Raw genomic sequence first — 20022 nt, 5'->3', positions numbered from 1 at the left:
GAATAGTGTGAGGTTGCATTCACACACTTGCATATTTGGCTATATAAAGGGGTTTAACATGCAAGAAGTAAATCATGGCTTAAGAGTTCTCTAGTGTGGTTAAGTTCATCAAGGGAGTGGTCTTTATTCTCCAAGGGGTGATTAAGTTCACAAAGGGTGTTTTAACCATCAAGGGAGGAAGGAGCTGAGTTGGGGTCTTGAGAGTCTAGACACAAAGGGGGGAAACACCAAGGGTTGTGAAAGTGTTCACAAGGGTATCAAAGTGTTGAGCAAGGGGTGAGAGAGAAAAGAGAGCTTGGGGAGAGAATAGAGTTCTAAGGGGGTTTCTTTGTAAACCAAAGTTGTAACTTATTCTTTCATTAGTGAATTTCTCAAGGGGATCACCAAGAGGATGTAGGCAATTGCTGAACATCTATAAATTCTTGTGTCACTTTGTGCTTGGTTGGTTTCTCAAGTGTGTGTGTGTGGGATTCATCCATTATTGTGTTTGTCACAAAGTCCATCAACAACAAGATCAAAAGGGGGAGAGTGAAAGTGAAAGTGTCATTTTCACAACAAGTGGTATCAGAGCTGTGTTAGAGCAGCAAGTTGCTAGTGTGTTGAAGATGGCAAGTGACAACAAAGTTGAAGGTGGAAGTAGCTCTATGCAGCAGAGGCTACCACAATCTGTCAGTATGAAGGTGGAGTTAAAGCCCTTCACAGGGAAGTAGAACTTCACGCTTTGGCAAAGGAGGATGAAGTCAGCCCTTACACAACAAAATCTATGTGTTGTCTTGGGAGGCAAGGAGAAGAAGCCGGTAACCATGACAGATGCAGAGTGGGGTGTGCTAGACGAGTTGGCTAGAGGAGCCATCGAGAACTACATCACAGATGAGGTGCTCATCAACGTGATGAAGGACACAACAAAGCAAACATGGGAGAAGCTCGAAGAGATGTTTGCAGGGAAGTCACTGTCCAACAAGCTCTTCCTCAAGGAAGAACTCCTAAATCTTCGGATGGAGGAGGAAGGTAATCTAATGGAGCATTTGAGCAGCTTCAATAGATGTGTTACTGACTTGCAAAGAATGGAAGTGAAGTATGAGACGAAGGATAAGGCACTCATGTTCCTAACATCCTTGCCTCCGTCTTATAAGCACTTCTGAACAAGGCTTATGTTCGGGAAGAGCACCTTGAATTTTGAGGAGGTGGTGCAAGATGTGATGACACACCACAGGATGTCTCAACATTCGGAGGAGACCTCTCAAGATGTGGGTTTATTCGCAGGGAGCTATTCAAGCAAGCGTGAAGGCAAGAGCAACAAAGGGAGGAATGCTAAGTCCAAGGACAATGAAGAGTGCTTCGAGTGTGGATCCACGGATCATTGAAAGCGAGATTGTCCATTATGGAAGGAGAAGCAGAACAAGATGAAGAAAGCCAAAGGTGTTGTCAATATGTCAATTGATGACACATGTGATGAACTCTTGACGGTTACGGAGGAGAGTAACGGGGAAGTCATGGCAAGTTCTTCGGGTAAGGATTCTACTTCAAGTTGGATTCTAGATTCCGGGTGCTCATATCATGTGTGTGCAAATAAGTTGATGTTTGATACATATGTGGCTAAGGAGGCAGGCAAGATTATGTTGGGAGACAAAACTACATGTGAAGTTTTGGGCATAGGGACTATGAAGATCAAGTTGCAAGATGGTGAAGTTTGGAGTCTTAGTGAGGTAAGGTTTGTACCTGCATTAAGAAAGAATTTACTCTCACTTGGCTCTTTGGATAGAGAAGAGTATTCTTACAAGGCCGAAGGAGGGAAGCTCATGGTCACACAAGGTACTGTGGTGGTTATGGGGGGGAAATTCAACCAAACAACACATACAAGCTTTTGGGTGGTGCAAAGATTTGTACCAAGGAAAAGCATGCAACAAGTCTTAAAGTCAAGGAGCCGGTCCAACATGATGGGGAGGATGTTGTTGAAGAGAAGCTTCTTGCCAAGGTGGTCATGGGAGAGACTCCATTTGAGGTGGAGCTTGACACAAGGGCTGAAGAAGGAGGGCAACAACAACAAACTCACAAAGGGGTTCTACTTGAGGTGGAGCCATCATCAATTGCAAGGTCCGAGCCCAAGGAATCCATTAAACCGTCCCTAGGTTTTGGATGGATGGACCAAGAAGTTCCAGCCACGTTTCGGAGTGCTATAGGGAGCATGAAGTGGGAAAGTTGGAGAGGTGCAATGATTAAAAGAGATGTGTTCTTAAATCCAAGAGCAAGGTTGGCTAAGTGGGGATTTAGTGAACAAAGGTTTGGTATGTGGTTTGCATATCAAGGTATGTCCAATATTCAACGTTCCAGGAAGGCAAGGAGCAAGGAATTTGGCATGGGGGATCTCTCTTCTGCAAAAGAGGTCCAAGTTACTCAAGTTTAGACTTGGGTGGAGCACCTTCCACCAAAGGTGCTTTGAGGCAAGAGGTTAATTGCCATGGTGGAGCTCTTGGAAATTACTAGAACGATTTCTAAGAGGTTGAAGAGGTTCTAGAGGCAATAATGTCCACAAGGAGTTTTAGGTTCGCAAAGGTGGAAATTGTTGGAAAAATGGCTCACCTAAGGATACAAAGTCCTCTTTTGTGTGCTATGGATTTCTACCTAATTCCATGACATGGTTGACTCATTTCTAGATGAATTTTGGAGTTGTCCATGTGAGTTAATATTGTCTTGCCACCTTTGTCAAAAATAGGTGGCTTGTTTGGTGGCACAAAATTGTGAAATTTTTGGTAGCCATCCATTGTTAAGTTTGGTAGCCAACATTTGAATAGTGTGAGGTTCCATTCACACTCTTGCATATTTGGCTATATAAAGGGGTTTAACATGCAAGAAGTAAATCATGGCTTAAGAGTTCTCTAGTGTGGTTAAGTTCATCAAGGGAGTGGTCTTTATTCTCCAATGGGTGATTAAGTTCACAAAGGGTGAGGGTAATACCATCAAAGGGTGTTTTAACCATCAAGGGAAGAAGGAGCTGAGTTGGGTCTTGAGAGTCTAGACACAAACGGGGGAAACACCAAGGGTTGTGAAAGTGTTCACAAGGGTATCAAAGTGTTGAGCAAGGGGTGAGAAAGAAAAGAAAGCTTGGGGAGAGAATAGAGTTCTAAGGGGGTTTCTTTGTAAACCAAAGTTGTAACTTATTCTTTCATTAGTGAATTTCTCAAGGGGATCACCAAGAGGATGTAGGCAATTGCTGAACCTCTATAAATTCTTGTGTCACTTTGTGCTTGGTTGGTTTCTCAAGTGTGTGTGTGTGGGATTCATCCATTATTATGTTTGTCACAAAGTCCATCAACAACAAGATCAAAAGGGGGAGAGTGAAAGTGAAAGTGTCATTTTCACAACGGTACTCATATATTTTTCAATCTGTATAAGCAGAAAGAAATCTGTACAAAAAGAAAAAAACATCATGTAGCAAAAGATAAGTACATAGTTACTAAAAGCATTACCTTTCGAGTGATCAAAAACCTCTCTCCTTCAATACTAGAAGTAACCAATGACTTTACGTTTAACAACCTTGGACAAGTTTCAACTGCATCTGTCTTCAAGTTTTTGACTTCTCCGGCCAAATACATTCTAATCCTAAAAGAACTCGCCTGACGACTTTCTACCAATGCAAAAGCATAGACTGTTGGGAGTTCTTCCTTGTCTTGATGCTGTAATAACAAATTCCACGAAAAGAGTAAGGAACCCTAATATAAATTTATTAATTGTCTTACATGAAGAGTCTTTTTTCTGGTAAATGGAACCTACAGTGCAAAACTGAAACCTATCATTCCCACCATAAACCATGTCTTGTTATATAACCAAGCCTAACCACTCAATATTCCACCAACAATAAAAATAGTGTCCCAAGATTCATTTTCTAGAAATCAAATTTGAAAAACCGTACATAATCAAAATTATTCCAAATTTGTTATGCTAATAGATTACTGAGCCCATAACTATTTTCCTAATAATGGAACAAAAGAGTATGGTACAGCTTGGGGAACACTATGTGACAAATGCAAGAGAGACAACAGATAATTAAACACAATCAGTTGAATTTGATTACATTTGGTTTCAAAAGAAGCAAAAGATCATTCTGTGATATTGCTTCCTTGTCATCCATGTCACTCTTCTCGTAGGTGAGAGTTGCTTAGTGAAACCCAACAACTTCAGTGCACGCCACAACCAAATTTCTCTTGGGGTTTAGTACTGCAGTGTTCCATACAGAAACAAATTAAGAGTGAGAGTAAATTCACAAAAAATATACCTAATCCCAGGATAAATGTTTAAGACTGTTGAAACTCAAAACCAGCATAAATTGAGTGATGAACAGAATTCTCTCAGAAACCACATAGAAAAGGGAAAGACGAAAAAAAAAATGAATACATTGATTCTCGTCTTTGCTCTGAATAATCTGAGCTTTGACTTCTTCAAAAAGAAGGGGTTCATAAGTAGAGATATAGTCATCCACATCTTTGTAGGTGTCTTTCACTTTTCCCATTCCTAAACCGTCATCTATTTGTCCCTTATTCTTCTTCTTATTCTTCTTCTCATTCTTCTTCTCGTTCCCAAAAAAAATTTCAAAAGCATCAATTTAATATAAAAAATCAATAATATATATATATATATATATATATATATATATATGACAGAGAGAGAAGGAGAATTTACAGTTAACCCTGTGAGGAGGCCGTAATAGTCCCAACCGAGAACAATCTTGTGGAAACGAGCAATGGGAGCGGCTTCCTGAAGCTTGTCTTTGTCCACCGCCATTGACAGATAGAGAGGTCTTAGTAAAGGTGACGGCGAGAAAGGTGAGAGGCTGAGAGCAGACAGTATATAAATTTTAAGTACTAATACGAAACTTAAAAAGAAAAAACAGAGCATAAAATAACAGAGTCATGAGCCAACTGCCACAGAAAATAGACTGGTATTGCAGCAAAACTAGGAGAAACACCACACCATCCTACGAAACCCATCACTCTCTCCCTCTATCACTCCCTCACTCTCTCTTTCCCTTTCTCTACTCAACCTAAAAGCCGCAAGGAACACAAAGCCCCAATCTCATGGAACAACAGAGAAAAACACTAATTTCAGAAAATTAGAGTACTTGGAAACCCGAAAATCAGAAATGCAATGAAACTAGTTAACTTACGGATGAGTAGCCGATACGTATACGTATACTATATGGCTCGATACGTGCCAATACGTATCGTATACGAAAATTGGAGTATGCGTTGACTTTTTGAATTGTTGACTCTCCTTTACGGCAGCGGTACACCGTTGATACGCAACGGGTACAGTTGGTGTTGCAGAGGCGGGTGTATGCCTCGCGAAGAAGATGAGCGTGTGTTGGTACCTTGTATCTAATAGTAATAGTAATAGTAATAGACTCTCACTCTTCGTGAAACGCTGCGTTTTATGTTCAATATTTTTGAGGGATAGTAATATCGGGCTGCTTTTTGAAAGAAATTTTTTTCTTATTGGACTGAACGCTGCAAAATATTAGGACCGTAGGTCTTAGGGCCCGTTTGAAATTGCTGTCACTTTTATAAAAAAAAAAATTGTTTTTGTTGTGTTTTGAAAATAATTAGCTGTAAAGTAAAGCAGCTCCATGTTTGGTAAATAATATTTTTAAAGTGTTGTTAGTACAAAAAGTAATGTCAAAACTGTTTGGTAAATTTTAATATAAAACTGTTGTAACTGTGAATAATTACTAAAATAGACATGATATTGAAAATGTTATGCGTTAATCATGTGGCGGTAGTAGTGGCGATGGTTGAGGTGGTGGTGAAAGAGATGGAGGTGAAGGTAGTGTTTAAAGAGGTGGTGATGGTGATAAAGGTGGAGGTGGTGGTTGTGGTTAGGGGTGGGCTCGGCCTGGGTTGGTTCAATTTTGGATTCAAGCTGAACACCGAACCGTAGGCTTCAGTTTGGCTATTTTGGCTTTCTTAGAGAGAGAGAGAGAAGAAATAAAAGTGATGGAGATAGGGATAGATGGAGAGGAGAAGAAGAAAAAAGAAGGAGAGATGGAGAGGAGAAGAAGAAAAAAGAGGGAGAGATGAAGAAGAAGAAGAAGAGGAGGAGAAAAATAAGAGAGAGAAGATGAAGAACAAGGAAAAAAAAAACGGAGACGGGGAGAGGGAGTGAAGACAGACGTAAGAAGAAGGAAAAAAAATAGAGAGAAAGGGACTTGTGGAGACAAGACAAACAGAGAGATGGAAAGAGAATAAAAAGAAAAGATTGAAACTATGTAATATATATATATATATTTCTTATAATATTTTTTTAATACCATTTGTTTGGTTTGGTTAAACCGTGGTTTTGAATATTGCAAACCGTACATTGAACCATATATTTCGTTTTGGTTTGGGTTCAAACCGATGACCAATAAAAGATTGAAAAAAAACCAAACCAACCCAAACCATCGATTTGGTTTGGGCGGTTTAACCAGGTTATCGGTTCGAATGCCCAGCCCTAGTTGTGGTAATGGTGGTGGTGGAGATAGCGGTTATGGAGGTGAAGGGTGGTGGTGGTTGAGGAGGATGTGGTGGTAGCAATGACGGCATGGTGGTAGTGGTGGTGGAGGAGGATGATGTGGTGGTGGCGGTGATGGTAAAAGGTTGAGGAAGAGATGGTGGCAGCGATGGTGGCGTGGTGGTGGAGGTGGTGTCATTTTTAAAAATTAATGATGGTATTTTGGGAATTATAAAATTCATTAAAGGCTCATCTCTACTTCGTTTGAAAACAACTTTGAAAAGCAACCCAGAGCAAACCCATCCACACACACCTTTCTCCTCTCATGCAAATACTCTTGGAAGAAACAAACCCATCCCACCCTCATCTCAGCCTCCCCAGCCAACGTCCCCCATCATCCCTTGACCAGCCACAACAACAGCCACCCCCACCCCTTCTCACGAACCCATCCCCATCCTCCACGTATCAACCCTACCCATCCAGCCTCATCGGCCTCCCCACCTACACAGCCCCACCTCAATCTCCCCAACCTGCGCACCTGCCCAACCCTCAAACCTAGTACCCCCAACCCACCTTAGAGCACCTCTTTGATTGGAGCGTTGCGAAGAAATTGATGGTGGGAAATGGGTTTGAGAGGAAGGAGATAAGAGGAGGAAATGGGAATGGGTTTTAGGCCTTGTATGCAATGTTTGACACATGAGGGTTAGATGTTATGGTTAGCTGATAACTCGATAGGTTCTTATGGGATCTGATTGGGTGGCTATGAGGTTGGATTTTATATTGTTTTGCGTATGTAATGGAATGTTGAATTTCAAAATTGTCTATTTGGATCTACTCATTTGCAAAAGATATATTAACATATTGCTGATGGCTTTGAGGGTTGGGGAGGTGCTGAAATAGGGTGAAGTTGTTGAAATTTTTAGAGAAAATTTTCAAGTTCTGGGTATGTGTTGTAGGTTGGGTGACTGGGTGAGGGTTTAGATCGGATTTGTTGCAAGAGGTTGTGGCTAGACATATGTTGTAAACGGGACAAGTCGGTGGTTGTTTGGTGTTTTTGTTTTTGAGAAGATGGTCGAAGGATGGGGTGCGTCTAAAGGCAGAGAGTGACGGGTTTGGGAGTCCTTATTACTATAGGATTCTTAGATATTTAGGTTTGTTTTCTGTTTTGAATAAGTCCCTACTATGTAGGGAGAATTGTTTACTGTTTTGACTCTTTCCTATGCACGTTACCACGTTTCTGTTAGTGTGAATCGTGGGCTGTATTTCAGCTTTTTGTTAGTTCTTGTAAGGCTATATAATAGCCAAAGGTTGCTGTTGTTTGTGCCTGATAAATCACGGCCATAGGCTGGCCAAAGGAGCCCCTTCTCTCGGCCCTGGCACTTGTTCGTAAAAACTGAAACGCAGCGTTTCGCCAGGGTACTTCCTAAAGACAAAAGAAGAAATGCTAAGGCATGATCATCTCGGCCTCAAGCGCAGGCCGAGGCTGAGGCCGAACAAAATCACGGCCAAGGCATTAAAGGCAAATCATCACGTGACAACAGGGTCCCAGGCTTCATTTAATGAAGTAGTGCCTGTTTAATGCAGCAAACCCATTGGCCACAAAGAAGCATTTAATGCATGAGGGAAGGTGGGAAGTGACTGAAGTCAGGATTTGGTGATGAGGATCAGAGTGATTAGACGTGGACATTCTCACAAGAATTCTGACAGCCTGAGATATTGGTTCACCAGCTATCCAGGCCATAAATGCGTCTCCACGGCCAGAAGCTCAGAACCCACGATCAAGAGCGGCGGCCGAGATTCACCGGGATTTCTGGGGTCTCACCACCATACTTCACGATCCCAAATGTCGATTGGACTACCCACTTGCTCCAATCAGGCTCCACCATGCAGATTTTTAGCCTCGATTACTCCTCCAGAGACTCTTCCTATAAATACAAGACTCGAGCTACATTCAAAGGGTTCAACACCAAAACAAAGCCTCCCACGGAGCAACTTATTTTTTCCTGTAATGCACTTTCAATATCTTTACTTGCTTTCCCAGGAGTAGTGTTAGATTGTAAGGAAAATCCATTCATCAATATATCATACAACCCTTTATTTTCAAGGCGCCGGAGCACCATCCTTGTTGTTCGTTCACTCACCCCATATATCACACGACCGTCGCTTCCTGAGCAGCGCGCCGGAGCACCGCCCAAAACCCACCACCAACACCATCACTCAATGGCCTTGTAGTTCAGGCCGTGAACCTAACAGCCGAGACCAGTTCCTCTCTCGGCTACAATCGTTTGATTAGGAAGACGAGTTCAAACAGGCGCACCACTTATCCATCCAACACTCATCAACACATCGACGCACGGTAGACCGTGCTAGCACGCCCGCGCACAACCGCACCGCACCCAAAAGCAGGAAACCGCGTGTTAACGCATATCCCCTCGGCCAGGAACTCCAGGCCGTGAGATTTGCGCGGCAGACAGCTGTTCAATAATAAGTCATTCAATCCAGTTCTTGCATGTGAGTTCTTTGCTTTCTTGTTCTCATTCTCAACAAACTAGTATCAGAGCTCCCACTGGGCATGAGAAAAGGAAGCCGCAGCTTTTGAGTGATTTCAAAACACAGAGATAGAAAGATGACCACCGAAGGAAATTATGTGCAACCAGCCATTCCACGTTTTGATGGTCATTATGACCATTGGAGCATGCTCATGGAAAATTTTCTTCGGAGCAAAGAGTATTGGAGTATGATTGAAACCGGTTACGAAGAGCCGGCAACAGGAGCACGACCTCTATCAGAAGGGCAACAGAAAGAGTTAGAAGCATTGAAGCTCAAGGACCTCAAGGCCAAGAACTATCTTTTCCAAGCGATAGATAGAACTATTCTGGAGACGATCTTGGAGAAGGATACATCAAAGAAGATTTGGGAATCCATGAAAAAGAAATATGAAGGCAATGCTAGAGTGAACCGTTCAACCCTTCAAGCCTTGAGAAGAGACTTTGAGACTCTTGAAATGAAGGTTGGTGAAACGATTACTGATTATTTTGCTAGAGTCATGTCTGTAGCAAACAAGATAAGAGTGTATGGGGAGGCTACGACTGATGTTACGATTTGTGAGAAGATTCTTAGATCCCTCACCAACAAATTTAATTATATAGTTTGTTCGATTGAGGAGTCTAGGGATATGGATGCACTCACCATTGATGAGCTTCAAAGCTCGCTCATTGTGCATGAGCAAAAGTTTCACAGGAGCAGTGGCGTTGAGCAAGCTCTGAAGGTGACAACTGATGAAAGAGTTGGAGGCAGAGGTCGTGGAAGAAGCAATTACAGAGGAAGAGGTCGTGGAAGAGGAGGTCAGGCATTCAACAAAGCTGAGGTGGAATGCTACAAGTGTCACAATCTTGGACACTTCCAGTATGAGTGTCCAAAGTGGGATAAAGAGGCCAATTACACAGAAGTGAATGAAGAGGATGAGATGCTTTTTGTTGTGTAGATACAACTGCACCAAAATGGATTCAGTTGCATCCTCAACTTGTGATACTCGCAAGTGCACGAGCCGTTCGGTAGTATAGCGTATGTAAGTGCGAGGTCGATCCCACGAGGATTGGTGATTGAATGATCCAATTCATTTTCCCTACACAAAACAGAAACGAAAAAAGAAAGGAAATAAATAAAACAAGAAAGAAAGAAAATAACTAACTCAAGTAGATAAGTTCCCAAGTTCAATTAGATTAACGGATTGATTCTAGCTAAAGTATGATTAAGCCATGGTGTTTGGTCATAACCTTGTGTTCCTAATTCCCTAATTTGATCATTTGTTGTCTAACCTAAAATTAAGCATTAGGAACCCATTAAGCATAGAAGAACAATTTAAACAACCAAGCATGTATCTAATCCCTGTTGTCGAATGTCCATACATACTCTTCCTATTCATAGTTCAATTCGAATTAAAGCATGGTGTATACTCTTAATTCAAACCAAGATAGCTAACATGCAAGCCTAAATGGTGATCAATCATTCAAACTAGCATATTAACTTATAAGCATAATGAATAAGAACATGAACCATAATTGAAACTTGGAAACTAATCAAACTTGAAACTAAAGAAAAGAATTTACATAATGAAAAGTTAAGTGGAACTAAGAAAACTTAAGAAGAATTTCAGCACAAAGATCTCATTATAACAATTGAAAACTAGAAAGAGAAACTAAGAGAATTTGAGGGAGAGAAGGGAAGGGAGCTCTAGAGAAGTGTTTGAGAGCTCCCCCCCTTGGGGTGTGTTTACAAGCTTAGAGAACTTCCCTATTTATAGGCCTAGGGGAAGTGAAAATCTGAATTCAATATGGCTAATGCATACAACACTTGTTTTATAAAATCCGAAATGGTTGATGCACTTGTATTAGAAAATCTAAATTGGGTGATGCACTTGTATTAGAAAATCTTGAATTGGTTGATGCACTTCACCAATAGATCCCACCAGCAGCCCTAGCTCATCTTCATGTCACCATGACCAAGCTTCCAACCAGAAATGATAGCTCATACCTAGCTCACCATGACCAAGCATCCAACCAGCACATGCTGAGGTCAGCATGACCAGCAACTTCAAGGGCTTACAACTTGGGCTTCTCTTAATCAAATTAGGACTTTAAGCACTCGAAATTGAAGTTCAGAATGTCTTCTTTCCAGCCATATGTTATTTGGGCCAATCCAAGGTCGGAGGAAGAAGTTAAGGCCGAAACAAATTGCTAACTCATTTTCCGCGCTGATAAGATCCATCCTGAGCATGGTTCTGTGTTTGCTAGGTAACGGACTCCAGATTTATCCAATGGGGCTGAATTTTGGATATGTTATAGTACACACCAATTGGAACAACTTTCATGAAGAATGTGCCCTCATTCGAGCTATGTAGGTTGTTGAAACAAAGCTTGCAATATGACCTACGGAACTGGACTGGCAGGGGGCTGTAGCCAAAATGAGTTTGTCTTTAAGCACTTCTTCCCTTTATCCAAATCAGGCTTTAACATGCATGGATTACATCATTTCATATCCAAAGCCATCATTGTTACCTAAAGCTGAAAGATAAACACAAAAAGGATTAAAAGCACAAGTTTAACTCAAAAACATAACCAAATCATAAGCTAGAAGGATACAAAATGATATACAATTATGAACCGATCACTTTTGATGTCATATGTTGAATCACATGAGGTAAAACAGACTGATGCATGGTTCCTTGACTCAGGGTGTTCCAATCATATGTGTGGAAATCGAGGTATGTTCACCGATTTAGATGAGAGCTTTCTACATTCAGTTAAATTGGGAAATAATAGTAGGATGCATGTGATTGGAAAAGGAAATGTGAAGCTGCTATTGAATGGAGTTAATCATGTTGTCCATGAAGTGTATTATGTTCCAGAACTCAAAAATAATCTCTTGAGCATAGGACAACTTCAAGAAAGAGGCTTGGCAATATTGATTAAAGGGGGAGTCTGTAAAATCTATCATCCGACGAAGGGCTTGATTATTCAAACTGTGATGAGTGTAAACAGAATGTTTATACTGCTAGCTCAGACTCCAGCCCATACAAATGCTCAGTCATAAAGGTGTCTTTATACAAGCGCTCAAGATCTCTCTTACCTTTGGCATCGACGATATGGGCACTTGAGTTACAAAGGTTTGAGAACCTTGCAATATAAGAAGATGGTTTGTGGGCTTCCTCAGTTTCAAGCTTCGAACACAACATGCATGGATTGCATTTATGGTAAACAGCACCGAGACGACATACCGAAGATAAGTACATGGAGAGCAAATCAGCCGCTGGAGCTCATTCATGCAAACATTTGTGGACCTATTTCCCCTATATCCAATAGTGGCAAAAGGTACACATTATGTTTTATTGATGATTATAGTCGTAAATCATGGGTGTATCTGTTGACAGCAAAGTGTGAGGCACTGGATTGCTTCAAGCTTTTCAAAAAGATGGTGGAGAAAGAGATAGGACTGTTTGTCAAATGCCTGCGGACAGATAGAGGGGGCGAATTCACTTCAAATGACTTCGATGATTTTTGCAAACGAAGTGGAATCAAGAGACAATTAACCACAGCATATACACCACAACAAAATGGCGTAGCGGAGAGGAAAAATCGAACCGTGATGAATATGGTCCGTTCCATGCTGTCTGATAAGAAGATTCCAAAAACATTTTGGCCGAAGGCTGTGAATTGGACCTTCTATGCTCTGAATAGGTGCCCGACATTGGCAGTGAAGAATGTCACACCACAAGAAGCGTGGAGTGGAGTAAAGCCCTCAGTTGAGCATTTTCGTGTTTTTGGATGTCTAGCTCATGTTCACATTCCAGATGCAAAAAGAGGTCAATTAGATAATAAAAGTTTTCCTTGTGTTTTACTGGGAGTTAGTGAGGAGTCCAAGGGGTATAGATTGTTTGATCCTATAGCTAGAAGAATTGTTGTGAGTAGAGATGTTATTTTTGAGGAAGAAAAACAGTGGGATTGGGGAGTGAATTTTGAGGCGCAAATCTTGTTAAATCTAGAGTGGGGAGAGAATGAAGAAAACAATGAGGGTGAAAAAAGGGTGAGTGAAAATAGAGGTGAAGATGGCAATGGTGATGGAGGGGAAAGAAGTGAGAGTGAGGGCAGTGAAGACGCACAGGGTAGAGAAGCAGGAAATTCTAATGGGCCTGGTGAGAATGAAGGGAGAGTGAGACGTCCTCCTCCTTATTTGAACGATTATGTTAGTGGAGAAGGCTTGAGTGAAGATGAAGCACGCATGGCACAACTTGTGGCAACTGAAGATCCTTTTCATTTTGAAGAAGCAGTGAGGAATGTGAAGTGGAGACAAGCTATGGACAGTGAGATCAACTCCATTGAAAAGAACAAGACATGGACATTAACTGAGCTGCCTGCTGGAGCTAAAAAGATCGGTGTCAAGTGGGTTTACAAGACCAAGTACAATGAGCATGGGGAGATTGACAAGCATAAGGCATGCTTGGTAGCCAAAGGCTACTCACAGAAGCATGGCATAGACTACACAGAGGTCTTTGCACCAGTGGCAAGAATGGACACGGTGAGAACAATCATTGCTTTGGCAGCACAAAATGGTTGGAAGATTTTTCAGTTGGATGTCAAGTCAGCATTCCTTCATGGAGAGCTAAGAGAAAATGTTTACGTTGAGCAACCAAGGGGTTACGAGAAGAAAGGCAAGGAGCATTTGGTCTACAAGCTACACAAGGCTTTGTACGGATTAAAACAAGCTCCACGAGCTTGGTTTAGTCGAATCGAAGCACATTTCATCAATGAAGGCTTCCAGAGGTGTGACAGTGAGCAAACTTTGTTTACAAAGAGGAATAGAGAAGGAAAGATTATCATTGTAAGTATCTATGTTGATGATTTAATTTTTACTGGTGATGATGAGGATATGATGTCTGAATTCAAGAGTTCTATGTTAAGAGAGTTTGATATGTCTGATTTGGGAAGCATGAGATTTTTCCTTGGCATCGAAGTACTTCAAAGAGCAGATGGTATCTTTATATGTCAAAAAAGGTATGCACTGGAAGTTCTGAAAAGATTTGGGATGCTGGACAGCAATGAGGTCAATAGTCCGATTGTTCCAGGCTTCAAGATTAGTAAAGATGAAGATGGAATCACTGTGGATGAGACGTACTTCAAGCAATTGGTGGGAAGCTTGATGTATCTTACCGCCACGAGACTAGACATGATGTTCGTCACCAGCCTCATAAGCAGGTATATGGTGAAACCGACTGAGCTTCATCTACAAGCTGCGAAGAGAGCTCTTCGATATCTAAAGGGGACTGTGAATTACGGCATTCATTACAAGAGAGGTGGAGATGGTAAATTGCTTGCTTTCACGGATATCGATTATGCAGGAGATATGGAAGATAGGAAGAGTACAAGTGGCTATGTGTTCTTGCTGAGTTCTGGTGTTGTGTCATGGAGTTCAAAAAAACAGCCAATTGTTACACTATCTACTACGGAAGCCGAGTTTGTAGCAGCTACAGTGTGTGCGTGTCAAGCAATTTGGATGAAAAGGATATTGAAGGAGCTCAGGCACATTGATGAGGTCTGTACTATTATCAAGTGTGATAATAGCTCAACCATTAAGCTTTCAAAGAATCCTATGATGCATGGTCGCAGCAAACATATCGATGTAAGGTACCACTTCTTGAGGAATCTTACAAAGGAGGGTTCGATTGCTTTGGTTCATTGTGGGAGTGATGATCAAGTGGCAGATGTAATGACCAAACCACTAAATGTTGATGCTTTCCAGAAGCTTCGGAGTCTGTTGGGAGTTTGTGAGATTGCTGATGTAAACTAAATGCTTGATGGCAGTTAGTTTAAGGGAGGGAATGACGGGTTTGGGAGTCCTTATTACTATAGGATTCTTAGATATTTAGGTTTGTTTTCTGTTTTGAATAAGTCCCTACTATGTAGGGAGACTTATTTACTGTTTTGACTCTTTCCTTATGCACGTTACCACGTTTCTGTTAGTGTGAATCGTGGGCTGTATTTCAGCTTTTTGTTAGTTCTTGTAAGGCTATATAATAGCCAAAGGTTGCTGTTCAATAATAAGTCATTCAATCCAGTTCTTGCGTGTGAGTTCTTTGCTTTCTTGTTCTCATTCACAACAAAGAGAAAGGGAGGGAGAGAGGAAGAGAATGAGAGAGTGTGGACTTTTTTTTTCTCTCTATTTTTAAAATTTTTAATTTTTTTTAGAAAAGAATTGTTTAATATAGTTTTTTATTTTTAATTATTAGAATATTTAATTATATGGAGGTGGGCTCCACTTGCCATGTCACCAATTTAATTAGTGGATAATGATTCATGTGTACAAATTTACAAAAACAACTTTGAATAAGCCTTTAAAATAATCAGGATATTTTACTTTTACTAAACATCTTAAATTCCCAAACGGGGCCTTATTCAGTTCATCAAATCGCTTGTACTTGGGTTTAGGATTGGGCATTTCAACCCAAAAACTGGCCAAAACCGATCTCCTTCATTTGGTCAGGTGTTTTATTTTTATTTTTTGAAATTTGGTGGATAACCAAACCAAACCGGTCTATTCGGTCAGGTTTGCGGTTTGCAAATAACCAAACCACCGGTTTCTCTGAACCACGGTGTAAAAATGTTAATAATCGAGAATGGTGTAAAAATGTTAATAATTGAGAAAAGTTGAAGGTAAGGATTTTCGAACACCACCTCCCACTTGCAGCGCCAGCAACAAACCAATGCACCAAGCAACACGGTTGTGAAAGATGGCAAACCGTAACCAACCTAACGGCTCCGCTCTCCACTGTGCGATGAATATTAAAATGACATTTCTATCCTCCTAGTAAAAGTTGAACGGACAATCAAGCGAGGGCTATGATCGTCATTGAAGAAGATGGCAAGTTCGTAATATAAAAATCTACCAGCAGGTACCACCAAGTTGTTACAACAAGAAATCAAAAGCCCGCCAAAACCATTTCGTCTTCCATCATTCTCTGTTTCTTGAACAACAGCAGCTCTCAGTTTCTTGATTTTGCTTCAATGGCGCTCAAATTCCGTACACTCTCACTCACCGTCCTCCTCCTTGTGCTCATCGCCTTGATCATGCTCCCCGACGGCGTTGTCTCCCTCACACCTCGAGAGTACGATTCGATGCAGCGAGTTCTCCGAGGCCACGGCTACAACCTGACGCTCTCGGCGAACGCGTCCTTCACCATCTTCGCTCCCACCGACGCCTCCCTCTTCGCGCTCGACATGATCCAAACCGCGTCGTCCTACACCGACACCCTCCGCCTCCACTTCGTCCCTCTCCGCCTCTCGCTCTCCAACCTCCGCTCGCTCGCCGCTGGCTCCTTCCTCCCCACTCTCCTCCCCTCCAGCGCTCTCCGCCTCGTCTCCGCCCGCCCCCTCTCCGTCTCCGGAGTCGACGTCGTTTTGCCCGGCCTCTTCTACTCCCGCCACCTAGCGGTTCACGGCCTCGGCGGCATTCTCAGCCTCGCCTCTCTCGTTCCCTACGGTTCCTCCCACTCGCCGGTTCAAAAGGTCGAGCCCATGTCCACGTCTGACTTCAACGGTACGGATCTCTCTCCGGTGATCGCACCTTCTTCGGTGAATACTGGATCTCCGTCTATCTCGCCGGCGTTTGTCTCGGAGGAGGAAATTTCGCCGGCGCCGGCGGCACCTTCGCCTATGTGGGCAAATTCGGTGGCGGAGAGAGCTAGGGTTTTGTTGATGGAGATTAATGCAGATACAGTACAGATCATGAGAAATCGAAGTCGATCTCCGACGACGGTGAGATCTTTGGCGGCGAATCTCCACCGTTGATGATGGAAGCGCGACCTGTGGAAGTTAATAAGCTGGAGAAATGTGGAGCGTTGGATGGGATGGCCATCGACTGCTTTGTGCCAGAAGGAGCTGCTGGATTGGACCACATCAGCGCTCATCATGTGGTTCGTGTTTCGACCTGATCGGCACGTGGTCAAATCTTGACGGTCCCTGGTCATGTTGTGCAGACTTTACGTACGTAAGGTTCGGAATTGTAATAAATGTTTTTGTGTCGATTATTGCTTTTGGAGAAAATGGATCAATTGTTTGCTATGCATTTGCGTTTTAATTGATCAATATTGTTGAATATGTTTTGATTCATCAAGGTATTAATTCTTTACAATAATTAGAGAAATTGCAATGGTAGTTAAAGTTTAATTAGCATTTTTTATAAAAATTACGAATAAATAAAAAATTAATTAGAATGGCCATGGATAGAGTACAAATAGAGCACAGAAGTAATGCAATGGGAATATTGGACAAATGGTTTATGCAAGAATGCAAATATTGATGGTTAATTTGATAATTTAGTTTTATTAATTGTAATGCATTGCTCCTTTCTTTTTTTTGTCATTCACTATTATCGATAGGAAAAAGGAGAGGGGAGTATTACATTATAGCGCTTGTCTGATATAGGTCCCTACAATTTCTATTTCCTAGACATATACCCATCATTCTATAAATCTATGTGTAAAACCCAATTTCAAACTTAAGATATAATAGGTCATAGTATTCCTATGTTTTTACATCCTTGCCATCAGACTTCATATTTTATTTATAATTTATTCCAAGCATTTCATTAACTGTCATAATTGTAATTAAAACTCCCTATTAATAGCATAGCAATCACCCCATTTCTTTTGGTTGCCATTCCCCTAAAATTGCAAAAAAAAAAAAAAAAAAAGTAAATTACATATCCAATAATGTACATATGAAAAATATAAATATAAATATATATGTATAAAAATATAGGTATATTATTTACCAAAAAAATTAACAAAAATAGGTCAGTTACTTTGTAATTGAAATTTCCGTACATTTTTCAGGAATTAAAAATAGGTACACAATAATTTATAGAAAATAGGTATGTCGTATAATTGAAATTTATGCACATTTTTTATAAATTAAAAATAGGTACATTATTTAGAAGAAAAAAATAAGTGCATTATACTAGGTAAATTGTTTTACTAGGTATACATTATTAGAGAAAAAAAATAGGTACATTATTTAGAGAAAAAAATAGATACAAAATTTAGCAAAAAAATAGGTTCATTATACTAGGTAAATTGTTTTACTAGGTACATTATTAGAGAAAAAAAAAATAGGTACATTATTTGGAGAGAAAAAATAAGTTCATTTAGAAAAAATAGGTTCATTAAAAAAAATGTTTTTCAAAAAACAAATAATAAATAGATTATCAAATTATTTTTCAACATAATTAGAATGTACACTATTATTCATAAAACTATAATAAAATAGAATACTAGTCGTATAATTCATAAAAGGAAAACAACATTAATTCCTAAATTTAATATTGAATTTAAATTACTAATAAGTTAAATAGATTACTAGTCGTAATTCATAAAAGGAAAACAACATTAATTCAAAAATAGATTACTAGTCGTAAATAGATTACTAATACTTTAATATGGAATTTAATATTTAATTTCAAATAAGTTTCTAAATTAATTCCTACATCCATTAAAACTATTTGGAGATCTTTCCAAATTCAACGTGTGTCATTAGTTACACCCCCTCATAACACAATAACTTATAAATAGGGGTAGGTTTGGAATCCGAAAAATACAATAAATCAGATTTTAAGTTATATTAGGTAACTTGCTTAGTTGGATCCTAGTCATCGGGTATTATTTGAAAAAATTGGGTATTTTAAATAAAAAACTAAAGGAAAGGGTTGTAGGTGATTTAAAATGAATTTTATGGGTCTAAGCTCAATTTACTATACATTTTTATATTGCCTCAACATTCCTGTTTTGCCATGTCTCCAAAATGAGCCTACCATCTCGTGCTCATGTTGGGTCTTAAGTGAATTATCTTCATGTCCCCTTTTAATTTTCTTTTGTTTTTTTTTAAATATTTTTAATTAATAAAAGACATGTTATACTATTATCTTCATGTCCCCTTTACGTTAAGACATGCTTCCAGTAAAAAATGAAAGTGGCTAAGGAAAAAAAAACCCAGTAAATGGAAATGATTTGAAGTAGTAAAAACTTGGAAGAGTTGACAATGTATATCAAGTTTACACCTTGCAAACTAACAAAGAAGTGGAGAACGAGAGTCAAAATTAGGACTATTTGCAAAGAAAGCTCTGATACCATGTCATACAACTACTAGCCCTAAAAACGTATACCCTTTCAATAGCAAAATATGTATTTCTCTTTTTAAATTACTTTAATTAGTTTTATGTTTTAATTGTTATTTACTTAGTGAATAATTAGTATTTAAATATTTTATTAAAGAAAATTTTAATTACTATTTATTAAGTAATATAATTTATGGATTTAATTAAAATATTTAATACTAATTATTCATTAAATAAACAATAATTAAAACAAAATTACAAATGAAATTAATAAAATAAGGCTAAGATATTATTTAATCACTGAAAAAGAAAATTTCAAAAAACATTTATTGACCTAAAGATACCAAGTTTATATTTGTTTCAGAAAAAAAAAAAACCTCTCTCGACGAAATTTCGTCAGCACAGGTCTATTCCAGTGAAATTTGACAGCTTAGACCTTTCTCGATGAAATTTCATCGGGATAGGTTTTTTGTTTTTTGTTTTTTTAAAATTGAAAAATATAAAATTAGTTTCTCTACTTTTTTTTTTTTTTTTTTTTGCCAACTTCTTTAATTTAATATAGGAAATTAATTAATATCTTATTCATTTTTAATTATTATTTCTTTAGTAAATATTTAAATATTTAAATGGAATATTTTTTAAGTACAGCCCAGCGGCTGTACTCCTTAAATGGAATAATTTTACAGTACAGCCGGTCGGCTGTACTGTTTAAATATAATATTTTTACAGTATAGCTGCGCGGCTATACGATTTAAATAGAATATTTTAAAGGTAAAGCCGGTCGGCTATACCCTTTAAATAGCAAAATATTCGATTTTAAAAGTATAGCCGTTCGGCTATCCATGTTAAATCGAATATTTTAATAGTATAGCCGGT

General features: G+C 39.5%; 1 protein-coding gene, 1 long non-coding RNA gene and 1 pseudogene across 2 annotated transcripts; 2 read left to right on the top strand and 1 right to left on the bottom strand.

The window, feature by feature from the left end:
- Window positions 1-3486: 3486 nt before the first annotated feature.
- Window positions 3487-4543, bottom strand: LOC110746159 (uncharacterized). Its single transcript, XR_002524936.2, has 3 exons — window positions 4393-4543; window positions 4073-4215; window positions 3487-3674 (listed from the first exon to the last, which is right to left on the bottom strand). It is a non-coding gene; the product is annotated as an uncharacterized LOC110746159 (long non-coding RNA).
- A 4566-nt stretch (window positions 4544-9109) lies between these two features.
- Window positions 9110-9967, top strand: LOC110746162 (uncharacterized). The gene has a single exon (XM_021946379.2). The coding sequence runs from the start codon at window positions 9110-9112 to the stop codon at window positions 9965-9967; it is 858 nt and encodes a 285-aa protein (XP_021802071.2).
- A 6004-nt stretch (window positions 9968-15971) lies between these two features.
- On the top strand, window positions 15972-17125 carry LOC148293630 (uncharacterized; annotated as a pseudogene).
- Window positions 17126-20022: the final 2897 nt, after the last annotated feature.

This window comes from Prunus avium, chromosome 6 (genome assembly GCF_965620075.1).
Source record: "Prunus avium chromosome 6, drPruAviu1.hap1.1, whole genome shotgun sequence".
Taxonomy (NCBI): domain Eukaryota; kingdom Viridiplantae; phylum Streptophyta; class Magnoliopsida; order Rosales; family Rosaceae; genus Prunus; species Prunus avium.
This window is presented reverse-complemented; position numbering and strand designations above follow the sequence as displayed.

Excerpts from the sequence above, each read along its gene's own strand:
- LOC110746162 (XM_021946379.2), top strand. The coding sequence starts at position 9,110 with ATGACCACCGAAGGAAATTATGTGCAACCAGCCATTCCACGTTTTGAT.